Raw genomic sequence first — 18,458 nt, 5'->3', positions numbered from 1 at the left:
AGACAGGCACTTTTAATAATAGGCCTCCTGTTATTTTTGATTATTTAGACTGACTCTTCCTCCTCAAAAGATAAGCAACTACTATTATATTTATTTACTTGCTTACTTACTCATTTATTTCTTTATTTAGACTCTGGTTCTTCCTCCTCTTCAGAAGATGAACGACCTAAGAGATCCCATGTGAAGAATGGTGAGGTAGGCAGGCGGCGGAGACATTCCCCTTCCCGGAGTGCTTCTCCATCTCCAAGAAAGCATCAGAAGGAGACTTCACCTCGGTAACAGCCTTTAGTGACCTTTACTGGTGTTCTGTAGTTGTGATGAAACTTCATGTCTTAAGGGTGGGATGTGGAAATATTTTTAGAATTTATGTAACTTTCATATCAAGGACCGGGAAAGTAGTTGGGTTTGGTTTGGGGTTTTGCTTTTGTGTGTATGTGTTATTTCATGATTGGTATTTTCTTAATATCTGGTATGAATTAAGTGAGTTGCCACTATTGAGCCACTGTGTCATATGTATTATATGTGTAATTAAAGCAGTTAAGTTACAGCATTAACTCCTGAACATCTTTGAAAACTTTAAAAGAAACCTCCTTTAGTGGGATTTTAAACTCCCATGAAAATAAATAATTTAGTGAATGGAATTGTTGACATTTGTTTTTCTCTGATGCTGTCAGGATGCAGATGGGAAAGCGATGGCAATCGCCAGTGACTAAAAGGTTGGTTAGACTCTGCTTCGTAATTTAGGCCTATGTATCAAAAATGCAGTCATGTTATTTCTCACATTCTTAAAATGTATACATAGTGATTGTGACTATGGAGAAACTTGAAGTTTTGGTTGATTTTTCTTTCTTCCTCTTTGTTGGCACAAAGGGACTTCATTGTGATAATTACATACATAAAATGTGCTAGGGTCAAATTCACCCCTAATGTCAGATTAATGTAGGGAGAATTACACATGAAACTTATTTCAGAGTATTCATTTGCCTGTAGCAATTTACCTTAGCTTATATCATGGGACAGTTTTTAACAATGTGTGGGTGAGTCCTGAGATAAGAATTATAGCTTCTACAGTTGGGGGGGGGGGGGGACAGTTTGTAACTTTTTTTTTTTGTCCGTAGTGGGGCTTGAACTCTGGGCTTATGCACTACCCTTGAGCTCTTCGGCTCAAGACTGCTCCCTACCCCTTGAGCCACTGTGCCACTTCTGGTTTTCTGGTGGTTAATTTGAGATAAAAGTCTCACTGTCTTTAGTACCCAGGCTGGCTTTGAACCATGATCCTCAGATCTCAGCCTCTTGAGTAGCTAGGAGCTACTACAGACATGAACCACCATGCCTGGCTAGCAATTTGTGACTTTTAGAGAAAGGAAGAAAATGAGGATGACATTAAAAATACTGAAACAAATAGGTTTTGACTCTGTTCCATCTTTTACAGTTTTGAATTCTTTGATAATCCAGGTCTATATGGCCATAAAATCATTTAGAGCCAAATTATGTGTAGAGATCTATTTGCGATAGGCCTGAATTTGGTAAAATGAATTTCTTAGGGTTGCAGAATGATAAAGTATCATGGTAGAACATTATGTAGTCCTCTTAACCAGTATTCTGCTTTGGGGGTCTTGGCTGCCACTCACTTTGTAAGTACATGCTAGCATGAACACTAAAACTGTTCTACAGTTTTAATGGCATGTTTTCCTCTTCCATTCCTTTTCCTATTATAGAACTGTCTCACAACAGTGAAGTCAAAACCAATTCCTTGCCCTGCACTAATGTGTTTTTGTTGTTGTTCTTTGTTTTTTTCCATTTGTAAGCACTATACGTGCTATTAGAACCTCAAGCTGTTAGAAATTGGCATTGAGAGACCAGGAGTATAACCTAGCGGTAGGGTGCTCACCTAGCATGCATGAAGCCCTAGGTTTGATTCCTTAGTACCACATACATAGAAAAGGCCAGAAGTGGTGCTGTGGCTCAAGTGGTACAGCTCTAGCCTTGAGCAAAACATGCCCACGGACAGAGCCCAGGCCCTGAGTTCAAGCCTTAGGACAGGTTAGGTAAGTAGGTAGGTAGGTAGGTAGGTAGGCAGGCAGGCAGGCAGGCAGGCAGGCAGGCAGGCAGGCAGGCAGAAAGAAAGAAAGAGGTATTGAGTGTTTCTCATTTTTTATAGAAAAGAATTCTTCACAGTTTGTCTTTTTATTCACTTTATGTCTGTTCTAAGGCTACAGTTAGTGTCCTGGCATGTTTCTTATTCTTAGGAACAGTATCTGTTTGGTTAAGCATTTGATGGAACTCAAAATAGATGTAGATGATTTGCAAGTATGTTTTTACCTCATCACCCTTAGGGTAGCTTTAGTGCTCAGACACCCTTGGACACTTAACAATACTGTTTCTAGTGTGCAGCCCAACTAAAAGAATGCTTTGAGGACCAGGAGCATGGCCTACTAGTTGATTGCTTGCCCAGCATGCACATCAATTCCTTGGTACCACACATAGAGAGAAAAAGCTGAAAGTGGTACTATGGCTCTAGTGGTAGAGTGCCTAGGCCCTGAGTTCAATCCTCAGAACTGATCCAAAAAAAGTATGCTTTGAGACATATTTTGAAACTTTAGGGTGTCAAGAATGTTTTATATATTGTTCCCAAAATTTGATCAGATATTATTGGAGGCAAGTTTCATAGAATAGTATTTACCTATACCACAGGTAAAAAATGTTTTAGTGTTTAATTTTTTTTGCTGGTTCTAGGGCTTGAGCTCAGGGTCTAGGTGCTGTACCCTGAGCCTGTTTGTGCCCAAGGCTAGAGCTCTACCACTTGAGCCCCACACTGCCACTTCTGGCTTTTCTGAGTAGTTTCTTGGAAATAAGAATCTCCTGGATTTTTCTGCCTGGGCTGGCTTTTAACCATGATTCTCAGATCTTAGTCTCCTTAAGGTTATGGGTATGAGCCACTGGTGCCTGGCATTTTTTGTTTGTTTTTGTTGTTGGACCTGGGGATTAAACTCTGGGCCTGGGCGCTGTCCCTGAGCTCTTCAGCTCAAGGCTAGTGCTGTACGACTTGAGCCACAGGGTCATTTCCAATTTTTTGGTGGTTAATTGGAGATAAGTCTCACAGACTTAAGTAACCAGGCTGGCTTTGAACTGTGATCCTCAGATCAGTGGTTAGTGAACCACTGGTGCCCAGGTTTAATTAATTGTCCTTTTTTTTTTTTTTTTTTTTTTTTTACTTTAAACCTAGAATCTTGATCTATAGTTTGAAAAATACTTCTCCAAAACATGTAATAATCATTACTTCTCAAATTGATAACTAAAGTATGTCTTCTAGAGCACTTAGTTTTGAATAACATTGACTAGAAACCACTGTGATTCTTTGGTTTAGTGGTAGTAGACGAAGGCGAAGTCCCTCCCCACCACCCACCAGAAGGCGACGTTCTCCTTCTCCTGCTCCTCCTCCACGTCGGCGCAGGTCTCCAACACCACCACCACGTCGAAGGTACTGTCCAATCTTGAAGTAGTCAAGTAAGCCAGGTGTGATACACACCTGTAATCCCTGCACTTGAAAGGATAATCACAAACTTAGGTTCTCTAAGATCAGAAAAAAAGAAAAATTGAAAGAAAATCCAATTCTGACAAGGAATTTAAGCTCAATAAAAAAATAAAAGAGCAAATTACAGGTTGGTCCTAAGTGTTGTATTCCGGTCTAATTCCCAAGAGACATTAGGATTTTGTGGGAATTAGCATTCAGAAGATGACCAGCTTGCATGTTCACTGTGAAGTAGGCTTCTGAACAGAAAATGGTACAGTCAGGGAGATAGAATATAGGAATGGGGTTTAGAGCTGATGCATTAAACTCTTGATAATAGAGTCCACAGAGTAATTTAGGAAGCACGTGAAAAAAGAGCTCTTTAAAGCAGACTTTTTGAGTTAATTGTTTGTGGCGCCCTGTGATGCAGTTAAATTGTCCTGACATAACTGATGTTCATAGTTTCGGAGGCAAACATAAATTTTAGTGGTTTTTATTTTAAATGTGAATAAGAGTTACATGTCTACTCCAAATATATTCCCTTTGGCTAATGCTAACTGTAAAATAGTCAATACTGACTACTTGTTTCCTAGGCCTTCCAGCTTAATGGTGTATCTTTTTCCTAGGACACCTTCGCCCCCACCACGTCGGCGCTCACCTTCCCCAAGAAGATACTCTCCTCCAATACAGAGGCGATACTCTCCTTCTCCACCTCCAAAGAGAAGGACGGCCTCCCCCCCACTCCCTCCCAAACGGAGGCCATCACCATCTCCACCACCAAAGCGCCGGGTCTCCCATTCTCCACCTCCCAAACAGAGAAGCCCTCCAGCCACCAAGAGACGGTCACCCTCTTTATCTTCAAAGCATAGGAAAGGGCCCTCCCCGAGCCGCCCTGTCCGGGAAGCCCGGTCACCACAGCCAAACAAACGGCATTCGCCCTCACCGCGGCCTCGAGCTCCCCACACCTCCTCAAGTCCTCCCCCTGTTCGAAGAGGACCTTCTGCATCACCCCAAAGAAGACAGTCCCCATCTCCAAGTACTAGGCCTATTAGGAGAGTCTCCAGAACTCCGGAACCCAAAAAGCCAAAAAAGTAAAAATATCTTAACCTTGTAATTGGGAATACTTAGTTGTCTAGCATATGGACATCATTATACTCTTGCTTTGTTGAGAAGTTACAGAAAGGTATAAGCTTTGAATGCAAAATATAGGTCCCCTTCACAAATTTTTTTATTCTTAGGATAGGTCCTTAATGATGATACCATACTATTTTACTTGGTTCTTGAGTGGTATTGGGGATTTTTGAGAACCTTGTTTATGTGATTCAGAGCATTTAAGATTGATAAAAAAAGACTGGGAACCTGGTAGGTAGAGTGCTTACCTAACATGCAAGAAGCTCTGGGTTCAGTTCCTCAATACCACACAAACAGAAGAAGCCTGACGTGGCTCTGTGGCTCAAGTTGGGAGAATGCTAGCTTTGAAGTTCAAGGACAGTGCCTGTGGCTCGTGCCTATCCTAGCTGCTCAGAAGGAAGTGTACTGTGACTCAAGTGGTAGAATGCTAGCCTTGAGCACAGAGGCTCAAGGACAATGCTCAGGCTCTGAGTTCAAGCCCCACAACCAACCAAAAGTACTCCTGCATAAAATGTGATGCACTACTAGAGTTTCATACAGGAAGCATCATTCATTAACAGAATCAGTAGAGGATTATGGGGCTTAAGCTACCTTGTAGGAGATAGAAATGAAGTTTGGGACCTGCTTGTATATTGTGATATTTTCTAAGTGTTTTGTTCTTTTCCCCCCTCCTGCCCAGGGCTGCCTCACCTAGCCCGCAGTCTGTAAGAAGGGTCTCATCTTCCCGATCTGTTTCTGGATCTCCTGAGCCAGCAGCTAAAAAGCCTCCAGCACCTCCATCCCCTGTCCAGTCTCAATCACCTTCTACAAACTGGTCACCAGCAGTACCAGTCAAAAAGGCTAAGAGCCCGACACCGAGCCCCTCACCGGCCAGGGTATGTGCATGTGTCTATCCAGTTTTGGATATCCTTTATGGTATGAGTTACCAGTGCCCTGCTTATACATTCTTAATTTGCATAGGTGAAACGTATTTCTGGCAAAAACATCAATCATCTTTATAAGTCATAAAATTCTCTGAGCACATTTTTGTATTGTTTAAAGTCAGTACTTAATTTGAATTTTGCAAATTAGTTAGTTAGGAATTTGAAAATTTTAAGTTACAGATTACACCAGCAAAAAACTGAAAGTGGCCAGACACCAGTGACTCACACCTATAAGCCTAGGTACTTAGGAGGCAAGAGGCTGAGATCTAAAGATCACAGTTAATCTGGCCTTATCAGGAAAGTCTGTGAGACTCCATAACCCAGAAGTGGTGCTGTGGTTTAACTGGTAGAATGCTAGCTTTGAGTGCAAAAAGCCAGAGATCAAACCCGGCCTTGAGTTCAAGCTTCAGGACTGGCACCATAAATAAGTAAATTAGATTCAATTATAGCAGAGCATAAATCCAGTATACAAATAGTCCCTGACTTGGTTCAGCTTAATTGTGGGGTGGTTTTTTTTGTTGTTGTTGTTGTTTTTTTTGTTGTTGTTGTTTTTTTTGCTTTTTTGAGTTTATGGTTTGAAAGTGGTGTGTATTCAATAGTTGGATGTTTTGGATTTGAATTGGGATCATAAAAACGTCTGTTGCTTACTCTGTGATAGTAAATTACGAAAGATATTCAATATGTTGTTTGTTTTGCCAGTCCTGGAGCTTGGGGCCTGACCGCTGTCCCTGAGCTTCTTTTGTTCAAGGCCACTTGGGCCATGGTGCCACTTCCAACTTTTTCTGTTTATGTAGTACTTAAGGAATCGAACCCAGCCCTCTACCACTAAGCCACATTCCCAGCCCTCAAGAAACTCTTAACTTCCAGTTAATCAGCAGAAAGCTGGAAGTGTGGCTGTAGCTAAGTTGTAGAGTGCTGTCCTTAAGCCAAAAAAGCTGAGTAAGAGCTTGAAGCTCTTGAGTTCAGACCTTGAGGCTAGCAAAACAAATAAAAAAAGAGCTGGGAAAATGGCTTAGTAATAAAGTGCTTGCCTAGCATTCATGAAACCCTGGGTTTTCACATTAGAAGGTATTTTCATCTTTTAATAGGGTCATGTGTATGCAACCCTATTGGAAATTACGGAGCATCTTGTATACTAAAGAGAAATAAACCACCCCTACTCTAAAGATAGATAGGGCAGGTGGCAAATAGAAACATGAAGTTTGTGCAGATGTGTGTTTAATACTATTAGTTAAAATTGGGCTACATGTCCTGTACTGTGAATGGTTTATAGAGTCCATTCATTCCTGAAGTTTAGTAGCAGGGAAGTATGACATAAAACCCTCAAGATCAGGACCAATTCTTGTTCTTAGAATTTTGTGGGAGATATTTGAACTTGTTTCCTGTCTTGGAATACTTGTCATGGGGACTTTTGGCCTTCCACAGAAGCCTCTGAAATCTAGAGATTACTCTTTCGTTGTGATAATTCAACTAATTTAGGCAGTTTTAATCAGATTAGTTACAGTACTGTGAATTTTTTCTGGAATTTTAGAATTCAGACCAAGAAGGAGGTGGAAAGAAGAAGAAGAAAAAGAAGGACAAGAAACACAAAAAGGATAAGAAACACAAGAAGCACAAAAAGCACAAGAAGGAAAAGGCTGTGGCTACAACTGCTGCAGCTCCTGTGGCCCCTGCAGCTGTTGTTGCTGCTGCCACCACTTCAGCACAGGAAGAGCCCGAGGCAGTACCAGAGCCCAAGAAGGTAAGTGTGGGCTCCTCCTCCTGCCTGGGCTTACAGGGAGTGCTCATAGCAAGTCGTTGGCTCTCATTTGTTAGCCAGATGTCTCTGATCTGTTCCTCAGTGAGCTGTCAGAACCAAAGATGTGCTAGTACCACAGTTTCCCAAAAGATTACTATAGTTTTTTTGTTTTGAATTTATTTTTAAGAACTTTTGAGCCAGGCACCAAGTAACCCTAGTTACTTGGGAGGCTGAAATCTGAGGATGGAAGTTCTAAGCCAGTCCAGGAAAGTTCTCAAGGCTCTTATCTCCAGTTAACTACCAAAAAAGCCAGAAGTAGAACTCTGGCTCAAGTGGTAGGTAGAGTGCTAATCTTGAGCAAAAAATTTCAAGGGATAGTGCCCAGTCCCAGAGTTGCAACCCAAGGACTGGTACATGTGTGTACACATGCACGTGTGCACACACAGAAGACCCTTTTGAGTGAAGATGTAGAGATAGACCCCCCAGGGCCTTGAGTGCTGGTAGCCAGTCCCTTGTTGGTGTTGGTGGTGGTGTTGTTGTTTGTGGGGCTTGAACTCTGGGCCTGGGCGTTGTCTCTGAGCTCTTCAAGACTATTGCCCTATCCCTGAAGCCTAAGTACCACTTCTGGTTTTCTGGTGGTTAATTGCCGATGAGAGTTTTGCAGTCTTTAGTACCCAGGCTGGCTTTGAACTATAATCCTTATATCTCAGCCTCCTAGTGGTTAGGATTATAGGCATGAACCACCGTGCCCAGCTCTAATCCCTTTTTATAGAAACAACAGTATGCAGCCATCGCTGTAATTTGATTCTGCTCATTATTCAGTGCCTCCCACTGTGTCTCAGGACCTAACAGTATAATGCTTGCGGATTTTTCAGGAGACTGAGAGTGAAGCTGAAGACAACCTTGATGACTTAGAAAAGCACCTGCGGGAAAAGGCCCTGAGATCCATGCGAAAGGCTCAAGTGTCCCCACAGTCTTAGGTGGAAATGTTTGTTATGATGTAAATTTTATTTGGTTTGTACTCAATTCAATTTCAAAATTGCTAAAATGTGTTTGAGCTTTAGACTATAACATTTGTTGTAATAATTGCTAGGTTGAAGTTCACCATGTAAAAAAGGGCATGGATTTACATTGCAAAGGTGTCCACAGTGTATTCGTGACATTTACATTGACAGCTGACATTAATTCATTTACAGTGAAATATTTTAAGCCAAAAAAAAATAATCTCCTTTTCAAAAAAGGAGGTTTAAATATTGTTGGCATTCTTCTGGTTCCTTTAAATGCCCCTGGTTATTCCAGAGGGTGTTTTTTGTCTCTCTCTTTTTGATCCTTTACTTTTTCTTGAGTCTTAACCACCCATGTAAGTTATGCTTCCAACCTGACATGGTTTGAAAGCTTGCCCAGAAATAAGACCACTGTTGAACTACCACAAAAGTATAAATGAGTATTTTAATGCCACAACCTTTCCTGTTGCCTGTGGAGTCTCTGCTGAAAAGAATCAGGATTTGAGCTCTAGAATAAGACAAATGCGAGCATGTTGTTTGCCAGGACACTGTGGGTTTATATTGATGTGTGTAACAAGTTGATTCAGAACACTGGAATTCCATTCTACTCTGTTCTGATTGATTTTTTTTTCCTCTTTTGTAAAGGCAATTAACTAGTCCCAGGAAGGATCCTTCAGTTTTATAAAATTTTGTTTCATGATATGTCATGGCTCCATTCATATTTTTGTCTTGTTCTTCCAATTTGGTATATATAACTTTTTTCAGAGCTCTTGTATTTGGAACGTTGGAAGGGCCCAAACTTTGAAATAGTGTCTTGGTTTCACTGTTTTGTTTTTGTTTTTGTTTTTTTTTCCGTTTTGTTTTTGTTTGTCTTTTTTTTTTTTTAACTAAAGCTATATAAAGCTTGTGGATTAAACAGAATAAATTTCTAAATTTAAAGATGTTTGCCACTCACTTTTACTTGTTTCAATACTTAAGGAAAACTTTTTCTTAGAGATCTTAGAAGGTCTATCTATATTTTTATTTACCTATTTGGTTCAGTGGAAGTTGAGTTGTGCAGGGAAAATAAAAGGTGATGAAACTAAGACTTACCATCTTCATTTAATATTGCTCTGATGAGTACTTCAAAGAGAAAATGTAATATGGTGGGAACTGGAGCACACTGCAGCAATACGTGGTGGGGGTGGGGGGCGAGGATAGAATCGGGCATGTGTCATCATTGTTGCTCCCTCTCCCCTAAGGTTTGGATTAGCATCATCGGTGCATTTAAGAGTTAGTGAAGGCCAGGAGTTGTCGTAGAGTGCTTGCCTAGCATGCATGAAGACCTGGGTTCAATTCCTTGGTACCACATCCATAGGGAAAGCCAGAAATGGTGCTGTGGCTCAAGTGGTAGAGCTCTAGCCTTGAGAAAGCCCAAGAACAGTGCTCAGGCCCAGAGTTCAAGCCCCAGGACTGGCAAAAAAAACATTAAAATAAAGAAAAAGTTAGTGAAGGAGCCGGGCATGGTGCCTCACATCTATAATCCTAGCAACTCAGAAGGCTGAGATTTGAGGATCATGGTTCAAAGCCAGTCCCAGCACTAAAAAGTGTGAGACTCCTATGTCCAATTGTTCACCAGAAAACTGGAAGTGGCATTGTGGCTCAAGGAGGAGGGTGGTAGCGGTGAACTGAAGAGTTCAGGGACAATGCTCAATCTCAGAGTTCAAGTCTCATGATTGGAGTGGGGGGGAGAAGTAAGAGGACCCAGGGTGTGGCTTAGTGGTAGAGTGCTTGCCTAGCATGCACGAAACCCTGGGTTCAATTCCTTGGTAGTATATACACAGAAAAATCCAGATATGGTGCTGTGGTTCAAGTGATAGAGCGTTAGTCTTGAGAAAAGCTCAAGGACAGTGCCCAAGGCCCTGAGTTCAAGCTTCAGGACTGACAGAAAAAAAGGAAGAAAGGGAAAAAAAGTTAGAGAATCATAGAGCACTTGTTTGTTTTTTGTTTGACTGGACAAAGACGTTTAGATAGTTGCAAAATAATCCTGAAACCTAAAACTTAGTTTTCCATATGAGTTTTGATCCATATTGCAAATAATATTAAGAGCCAGGCGCCGGTGGCTGGCTCCTGTAATCCCAGCAACCCAGGAGGCTGAGATCTGAAAATTGTGTTTCAAAGTCACCCGGGCACCAAAGTTTTTGAGACTCTTATCCCCAAATAACCACCAGAAAATCATAAGTGGCACTGTGGCTCAAGTGTTAGAGCAGTATTAGCCTTAAGATGAAGAGCTCAGGGATGATACTCAGGCCTAGAGTTCAAGCCCCACAGCCAGCCAAAAAATTGTGTGTGTGTGTGTGTGTGTGTGTGTGTGTGTGTGTGTGTGTGTGTGTCAAGGGCCAAGGGCTGGGGCCGTGACTTAGTGATAGAGTGCTTGTCTAGCATGCATGACGCCCTGGGTTCGAATTCTTGGTGCCACATAGAAAAAGCCAGGAGTAGTGCAGCTCAAGTGGTAAAGAAAGTTTAAGTCTCAGGACTGGCAAAAAAAAAAAAATGCCAATTCCTGGGGTGTTGCCACTGCCTAGCCCTTTATTCTTCATGCTGTTCTTGCACAGAACAGAAACCTCCATTTAGCCACATTGAATAGTGAGTTCTTTTAGATGGAGCGGACATGCTCAGTGCTATCCCTATGGTGGATCATGGTGGATTCGTGTTACACTTGTTGCAGGAGGCAACACTGGCTCCCTCCGCCCTGGCTCAGTCTTTGGTTTCTGTGAGCCCTTTGGGATTTGGTTTAGTTTGTCTTTGGTCATCCCTGGCCTTCCCTGCTCTAGTCCCTTGTTTTGAGGGTGTTCTTTATTAGATGTTGCTATGCCAGAGTCAGCAACCTGGATGCAGTCCAGGTTTGAAGGTAATTTTCTTCTCAAAAGCCCAGTGGTGGGTGGAGCCAGTGAATCCCAGGTAGAACTGGAAGGGCCCTGGAACCCTGCTTCCAGGTCAAGCAATGGGAGGGAAGAGAGAGGAAGAGGAGATTCACACAAGTTGGGAAAGCAGACAAAGGGCATCAGAGACATTCTTAACATTCATCCTCCCAAGTCCTGGACTTCATTTGTTAAATTTCTAAAACAAGACCCTGAGATGAGAGTGGAGCTGCAGCCATAATAGCTACTGTGCCATACTGACTGGGACTGAAAGGATTGGGCTTTCATGACTTCGTCTCTGCTCCTTCTGCTCAAGACAGGCTATCTTCCCAAACCCAGAATGGTTGAGCTTTCAGAAAGCCTGTGAACCATGCCTGTGCCTCCCCCCTTCCTGGCATGAACTTTTACATCTCCCTAATTCCATCTCCTTTATTCTCATGCACAGTACTTTTACTACTTAATCTACTACATCATTCTTTGAGCCCCAGGAGCTTGGGTTTATTTACAGCTGGATCCCAAGTAGTAAATGATTGAATAAACGTCTTTCACTGGTTGTCATTGCCTCTGTATTTGATAGATGCTGCTAGTGTGAGGTGAAGCCAATGAGAAGGCATAATGATTGTCCCCAGGGAGTGTTTGCCCACTCAGGACAGCTGGGCAAGCAAGATGAGACAGTCTGGTAAACAAGTATTTTTGTCTTAAACGGTGTGGCCTCCTCAGACAAGTTTACTTGGCCAGAAGTTCTGGAAATGAAGTTGGAATCTGCCTCTGGGTTTTGAGGATTCCCCTCACTGCTGTGATCCCCACCACCACTGCTCATGGAGTTTGAGTTTGGGGCCTACACCCTGTCCCTGAGCTCTTTTGCTCAAGGCTAGCACTCTATCCTTTTAAGTCACAGTACTACTTCTGGCTTTCTAGGAGTTAATTGGAGAAAAGTCTCAGGACTCCCCTACCCCATTGGCTTGGAATCAGGATCAGATCTCAACCTCCTGATCAACTAGGATTACAGGTGTGAGCTACTGGTTGCCCCTGTGGGAGGGAAGGTTGGTTGGTGGGTTTGTGACCTTTTTTCCTTTTTTTTTTTTTTCCTTTTTTTTTGCCAGTCCTGGGGCATGAACTCAAGGCCTGAGCACTGTCCTTGGGCTTTTCCCTACCACTTGAGCCACAGCACCACTTCCAGCTTTTTCTATGTATGTGGTACTGAAGAATTGAACCCGGGTCTTCATGCATGCTGGGCAAGCACTCTACCACTAGGCCAGCCTTCCGGCCCTTCCTTTGTTTTTGAGATAAAGTCATTCTTCGTTTTAGTTAGTTATGGGGCTTGAACTTGGGGCTTGGGCGCTGTCCCTGAGCTCTTCACCTCAAAGCTACAGCTCTACCACTTGAGCTACGATGCCATTTCTGGCTTTCTAATACTGAATTGAAGATAAGTCTCAGGACTCTCCTGCTGGGTCTTTGGACCGAGATCCTCAGATCTCACCCTCCTGAGTAGCTAGGATTGCAGGCATGTGTCACCATTTGCTGGCAAGGTAAAAGTCTTTTTTTTTTTTTATGTTGCCCAGTATGCCCTCAAGCTTGGGATTATAGGTGTATGCCACTATTCCCAGATGTTTTTGAAGATTATAATGTATTAATAGATACAAAACATCCTACCACTAAACTACATTCCAGCCCCTAAAATCCTTTTTAATAATCTAAAACCTGTTGTACTTACTAGAATGTATTGTTAGTTAAAACAGAAATTTGCCTGGCACTTTTACTTTGTATCTATTAACATTTAAATTCTCAAAAACATTTGGGAATAGTGGCACACACCCTAGCCCTGAGTTTAAGCCCCAGGCCTGGGGAGGTGGGGAGGGAACCAATTTAGCCAGATGCTGGTGGCTCATATCTGAGAACTGTGGTTCAAAACCAGCTCTGGCAGGAAAAACAAAAAAAGTCCATGTGACTCTTCTTCCCAGTTAACCACGAGAACTGTGACTCCAAGTGGTAGAGCACTAACCTTGAGTGTAAAAGCTTGGGGACAGGGCCAGGAGTTTGGCCTAGTGGTAGCGTGCTTACCTAGCATGCACAAAGACCTGGGTTCGATTCCTCAGTACCACGTACATAGAAAAAAGCCAGAAATGGTGCTGAGGCTCAAGTGGTAGAGCTCTAGCCTTGAGAAAGTCCAAGAACAGTGCTCAGGCCCTGAGCTCAAGCCTGGACTGGCAAAAAAAAAAAAAAAAAGCTTAGGGACATTGCCTAGGTCCCAAAGTTCAAGCCCTAGAACCAAACAAATTGGGTGTGGTGGCTCACGACTGTAATCTTTGCTTCTCAGAGGCTGAGATCTAAGGACAAGGTTTAAAGCCAGTCCAGCCCGGGCACTAAAGTTCATGAGACTCATTTTCAATTAACCACTAGAAAACCCCTTTAGCTCAAAGGGTAGAGCAGTAGCTTGGAGCTGAAGAGCTCAGGGACAGCGCCCAGGCCCAGAGTCCAAGCCCTGCAACCAACAACAAAAAAAACCAACCCTGAGGCACTCAAATTCCTCTTTTGCCTCTGTTTTTAACTTGTGTCAGCAGTCTTCTCAGAAATGAACACTAGGTGGCACCAGGGCCCAAGTGACCACAGTGACATCTGACACCCTGGAGGGTGGACCTTACAGCTTCTTCTGCAGGGTCTTCCCCAGCTCTCTCCGCTTCTTACTTCCCTGCACAGTGCAGTGCCTCTGAGGATCCAAGTCTATGGAATGGATTAGGGTCCTGTCTGTCTTTCACCTTAACCTACCATAACCTCAGTCACATTCTTTTTTGCCAGTCCTGGTCTTGGGCTCAGGGCCTGAGCACTGTCCTTGGACTTTCTCAAGGCTCGCACTCTACCACTTGAGCCTCAGCACCACTTCTGGCTTTTTGCTATGTATGTGGTACCAAGGAATCGAACCTGGGTCTTTGTGCATGCTAGGCAAGCACTCTACCACTAGGCCAAACTCCCGGCCCCCTCAGTCACATTCTTATCGCAGGATGCTCTGTCAACGAGGCATTTCCTGTCCCTGATCACCCATCTCCATGTTGTGGCTCTTATGCACTCTCATGTGGTCCCAACCACTCCCATCACAGCCCCTGGAAGAAGTCTCAAGTGAGGCGGTGGCCATCCTGGGCCACGGAGGATCCTGTGGCTTTGGCAGCAGTGGACACTCACTCCCTTGGGGGCCAGGGAAGAAAAGAGGAGTTCTGCAGGAATGGAAAGAGTGGGGAAAGCAGCGGTCCTCACTGCCATAAAAGGATTCCAACAGGACTCATGCCTACAATCCTAGCTACTCCGGAGGCTGAGAGCTGAGGATTGTGGTTCAAAGCCAGCCTGAAAAGTCCATGAGACTATTTCCAATTAACCACCAAAAAAGCTGAGATCAGAGCTGTAGCTCAAGTGGTAGAGCACTAGCTGTGAGTGAAAAGACTAATAGACAGTGCCTTAACCTTGAGTTCAAATCCCACCACAGGCACACAAAATGTCTTAGAATATTTCAGTGTTCTGTTAGCTTACTTCTGCAGAGGAAACAGGAAATGTCAGCAGCAACTGCACTCTGGACAGCTGGGTCTTAGATCGTCCTTTTTTGTCTCTACAGTCAAAAGTTACATCCTTCATGCTTTGGGCCAATCGCTGCCGGTAAGGATGTGGATTGAGGCACTAAGGGGAAACTGAGGCTTAGCGGTAGCATCTAACATATACAGAGGAGCTGGCCAGACAGAATCCATCCTGGGCTGTGAGTCAGCCACAGGTTGTCACTTGGTGACTGTTTGCTTTCCTTGTGATGGCCTCTTCCCTGCCAGCCCTGCCGGGTAGTTACTCTAATTATCCCCCTTTACAGATAAGAAAACCAGAGCCCAGAGGGTGGGCAAGCCAGCGCTGGTGTGGGGCCCCAGCCCAGCTTTTGTCTCAAGCCAGTCTGTTCCACATCACGGACACTTCCTCACCATTGCCTCATTGCTTAGCGTAAACGGCAGGGCGGGAATTGAGCCAGGAGCTCAAAAGATCTGGATTCATGAATCAACGCTGAACCCTTGCAAGTTCCTATGAACCTCAGTTTCCTCCTCTCTACCCTGGAGGTGATGTCACCACTTGGACTGGACTGTCAGCCCTTGGGGAAAGACAATTTTAGCCAGTGGCCTGTATGTGACTGTAGCTGTCTTTCCTAATCTTGGTTCAGGAGTTGGGTCAGGAGGCAGTCTGACCACTCCAGCCTGGCATTTGTGAAGTTGTAGGGTGGGGCTGGGGGAGCAGCCAAGACGTAGCTTCCACTTAACCTCCACACCCACACCAGAACTCGGGGGTGGGGTGGGAGAGAGACAGAAACTTCTGGACTGTCACCACCGGGTTCCAAGCATTCCAGAGGGCTCAGTGGAGGAAGTCTGTCAGCGCCTTACCCTGCATCAGCCAGAAGCCCAGCTAGGCCTATCAGCAAACCCCTCTGCCCCATCCCTGCCCTGATCTGGAGCTCCAGGGCCTCAGCCCTGCCCCACCCCCAGCTTGTGCTAGAGAATTCCAGTGGGGAAGGACTAGAGTCTGGATGCCCTGGTTCTGTTGATTCCTTTCCTTCCCAGCTTCCCAGCTTTCCTGTCCTTCCACTCTGAGCTGCCCCTATAGGGTGAAGCGCAGAGTGAACATCCCAGCCTGTGCTGTTGGGCCATGTTGGGGTCTTTGATGAACAAACAACCTCCATCAGTGCTCATGGGGGATTGCGCAGTTCTAAGTGGGGAACCTGACTTCCACTCTGGCTTCATGCCATTCTGTGGGGGCAACCATAGGCAAGCTCAGGTGTAGGCATCCTGGGTTTTCAGAAACACTCTCAGAAGGCTGGGAATGTGGCTTAGTGGTAGAGTGCTTGCCTAGCATGCATGAAGCCCGGATTCCATTCCTCAGTAGAACATAAACAGAAAAGGCTGGAAGTGGCCCCGTGGCTTGTGTGGTAGAGGGCTAACTTGGAGCAAAAGAAGCTCAGAGACAGTGTCAGGCCCTGAGTTCAAGCCCCATGATTGGCAGAACAAAACAAATTCTCAGTGTAGACCAAGTTCACAGTGATAGTGATGGGATGCCCCCTCCTTAGCCTTCAACTTTCACCCACTGACATTTAGCATGGAGATTGTTTGTTGTAATATTGGAGATTTGAGCCTAGGCCCCTTCTACCCACCCAACCCCCCCATGTATATAGAGACAGGTACATAGATTGATTTTTTTTTTCCTTTGGTCCATCATAGGGCTTTAACTCGGCCTGGGTGCTGTCCCAGAGCTAAGTCTCAAGGACTTTCAGGCTGGCTTTGAACCTCAACCCTCAGATCTCAGCCTCCGAAATAGCTAGGATTACAGGCGAGAACCACCAGTACCTGTTTTTTCCTTTTTAATCTGATGGTTCTTGCCTATAATTGGAGATAAGAGTCTCCTGGACTTTCCTGCCCAGGCTGACCTCCAGCCAGATTCTCAGACCTCAGCATCCTGAATAGGATTACAGGCCTACCTAGCTCAGGAGACATTATTATTATTATTATTATTATTATTATTATTTGTTTTGTTTTGTTTTGTTTTATGTGGTACAGAAGAATTAAAGCCAAGGCTCATCCATACTAGCACACACTCACTAAGCCACATTCACAGCCTCATGAGAGTCTTAACCTGCAATTAACCACCAAAAAGCTAAAAGAAGCGGTACGGCTCAAGTGGTAGAGAGCCAGTCTTGAACAAAAAAGCTGAGTGAGAGAATCTGGATTCAAGCCTTGGCATGGTCACAAAAACAAAAAAAAAAAAAACCCGGGCAAGATAAGTATGATTACTAGATTTGAATTGCTAGATCTGGGTGACAAAAACAAGTCCAATAATGCTAAGCGTTAGTAGAATTCCAAGGAACTCAGAGGGGAATTCGTGGGCAGGCTCAAGACGGAGCACCGCACTAGAGAGCCCAGACCTCAAGTTTTATCAGTGAAGTTGTTCAGTCATCAGTCCTGCAACCTGGATGCAAACTTCTGGAAGCTGGGCTATGCATCATCAGCTCCACCCATCTGTCACATGAAAGTGAGAGGGTTCACGGCCCTGGATGGTCCGACTCCACTGTCATTCTTCCAGGGCTATGTTATTTTTCCCAGGCTGGGGGAGTAGGGTTTCCCAGGTGGGGGAGGGGAGATGGGGAGAGGTTGAGTTCACAATCCCTTCCCTGCCTTACGTCACAAGTCATTCTGTTGACATCAGCTGGCCAGGATATGATTCCTTATCAGTATCCAGGCCACGCATTCAGCCCCCAGGTCTTCTAACGCCATGCCTAACTTTTGAATCAACACCTGAACTCAAAGACTAAATTTTTTCTTTGGCAACATATGGGTAGAATCCAGGCCTTTGTATGTGCTGGGTAAATGCTCCAACACTGGGGCTTGAACTCAGGACTTAGAGAGGTCACCTTTAGCTTGTTCACTTAAGGATTCTGTTCTACCGCTTGAGCCATACATAGCTCCACTTCTAGCTTTTGGCGGTTTATTGGATACGTGTCTCTTGGATTTGTCTGCCTGCCCTTGCTTCAAACCTGGCTCCTCAGATCTCAGCCTTCCGAATCTCTCTCATTACAAGTGTGAGCCACCAGCATCTGACTGGGAACATACTTTCCTAGATGGCACAGGCTGGCCTTGAACTCTTGATCCTTTTGCTTCAGCCTCCAAGTGTTGGTATTATAGATTCGAACTAGCAAGTAAAGCATGAAAAAATGACTAGAATGGTCTGGTGACCCTCGCTGGGGTCCTGACAGCCATGGCTCCGATCCTGGGTCTGGTGGCTTTGGGACTCATGAACCCTGGAGGTCTAGAGAGAGCCAGCACTGGCTTCAGCGCTCACAATGACTCACTCTGTGGCTGGGGCTGGTCAGTGCCTGGCTCTCCCTGCAACATGACCAGGGCTTAGGAGCAGGAAGAAGTGAGCGAGCACTGCCGGCTCCTGAGGCCACCAGGCAGGGAGCACATGGAATTATGAGAGAAGAATTCTCCTCTCCAGGCTACAGTGGAGCCACAGTGGCACAGGAGGTCCTGTCAGTCAGAAAAGCCCATTGGAAATGGCGTAAGGCTGGCTGTCCTGTGGCGGCTTACCCTGTGGTCCTGGCTACTCTAGAGACTGAGGTCTGAGGATCAAGGTTTTAAGCCATCCCAGTCCAGAAAGTCAGAGAAACTCATTTCCAATGAACCACCAAAAACACTGGAAGTGGAGCTGTGACTCCAGTAGTAGATTGCCAGTTTTAAGGAAGAA

The 18,458-nt window shown here is 44.5% G+C and overlaps 1 protein-coding gene and 1 pseudogene across 7 annotated transcripts in view; both read left to right on the top strand.

The window, feature by feature from the left end:
• Window positions 1–9,246, top strand: part of Srrm1 (serine and arginine repetitive matrix 1) — a 31,069-nt gene extending 21,823 nt beyond the window's left edge. For 6 of the 7 annotated variants that reach the window (XM_090335545.1, XM_090335542.1, XM_090335544.1 and 3 more), the window contains 7 exons: window positions 131–275; window positions 675–716; window positions 3,368–3,481; window positions 4,138–4,602; window positions 5,322–5,517; window positions 7,097–7,306; window positions 8,179–9,246. In XM_090335545.1, coding sequence (XP_090191671.1) covers window positions 131–275; window positions 675–716; window positions 3,368–3,481; window positions 4,138–4,602; window positions 5,322–5,517; window positions 7,097–7,306; window positions 8,179–8,283 — 1,277 coding nt within the window. In that variant the 3' untranslated portion in view covers window positions 8,284–9,246. The remainder of the gene's footprint in view (window positions 1–130; window positions 276–674; window positions 717–3,367; window positions 3,482–4,137; window positions 4,603–5,321; window positions 5,518–7,096; window positions 7,307–8,178) is intronic. The other variant, XM_090335543.1, reaches the window with a different exon arrangement.
• Window positions 9,247–10,274: 1,028 nt separating this feature from the next.
• On the top strand, window positions 10,275–10,390 carry LOC150062314 (small nucleolar RNA SNORA40; annotated as a pseudogene).
• Window positions 10,391–18,458: the final 8,068 nt, after the last annotated feature.

The sequence above is a fragment of the Megascapheus bottae genome, chromosome 6, assembly GCF_031878675.1.
Source record: "Megascapheus bottae isolate mThoBot1 chromosome 6, mThoBot2.hap1, whole genome shotgun sequence".
NCBI classification, from domain to species: Eukaryota; Metazoa; Chordata; class Mammalia; order Rodentia; family Geomyidae; genus Megascapheus; species Megascapheus bottae.
The sequence above is the reverse complement of the archived record's forward strand: the minus strand, read 5'-3'. Positions and strand labels throughout refer to the sequence as shown.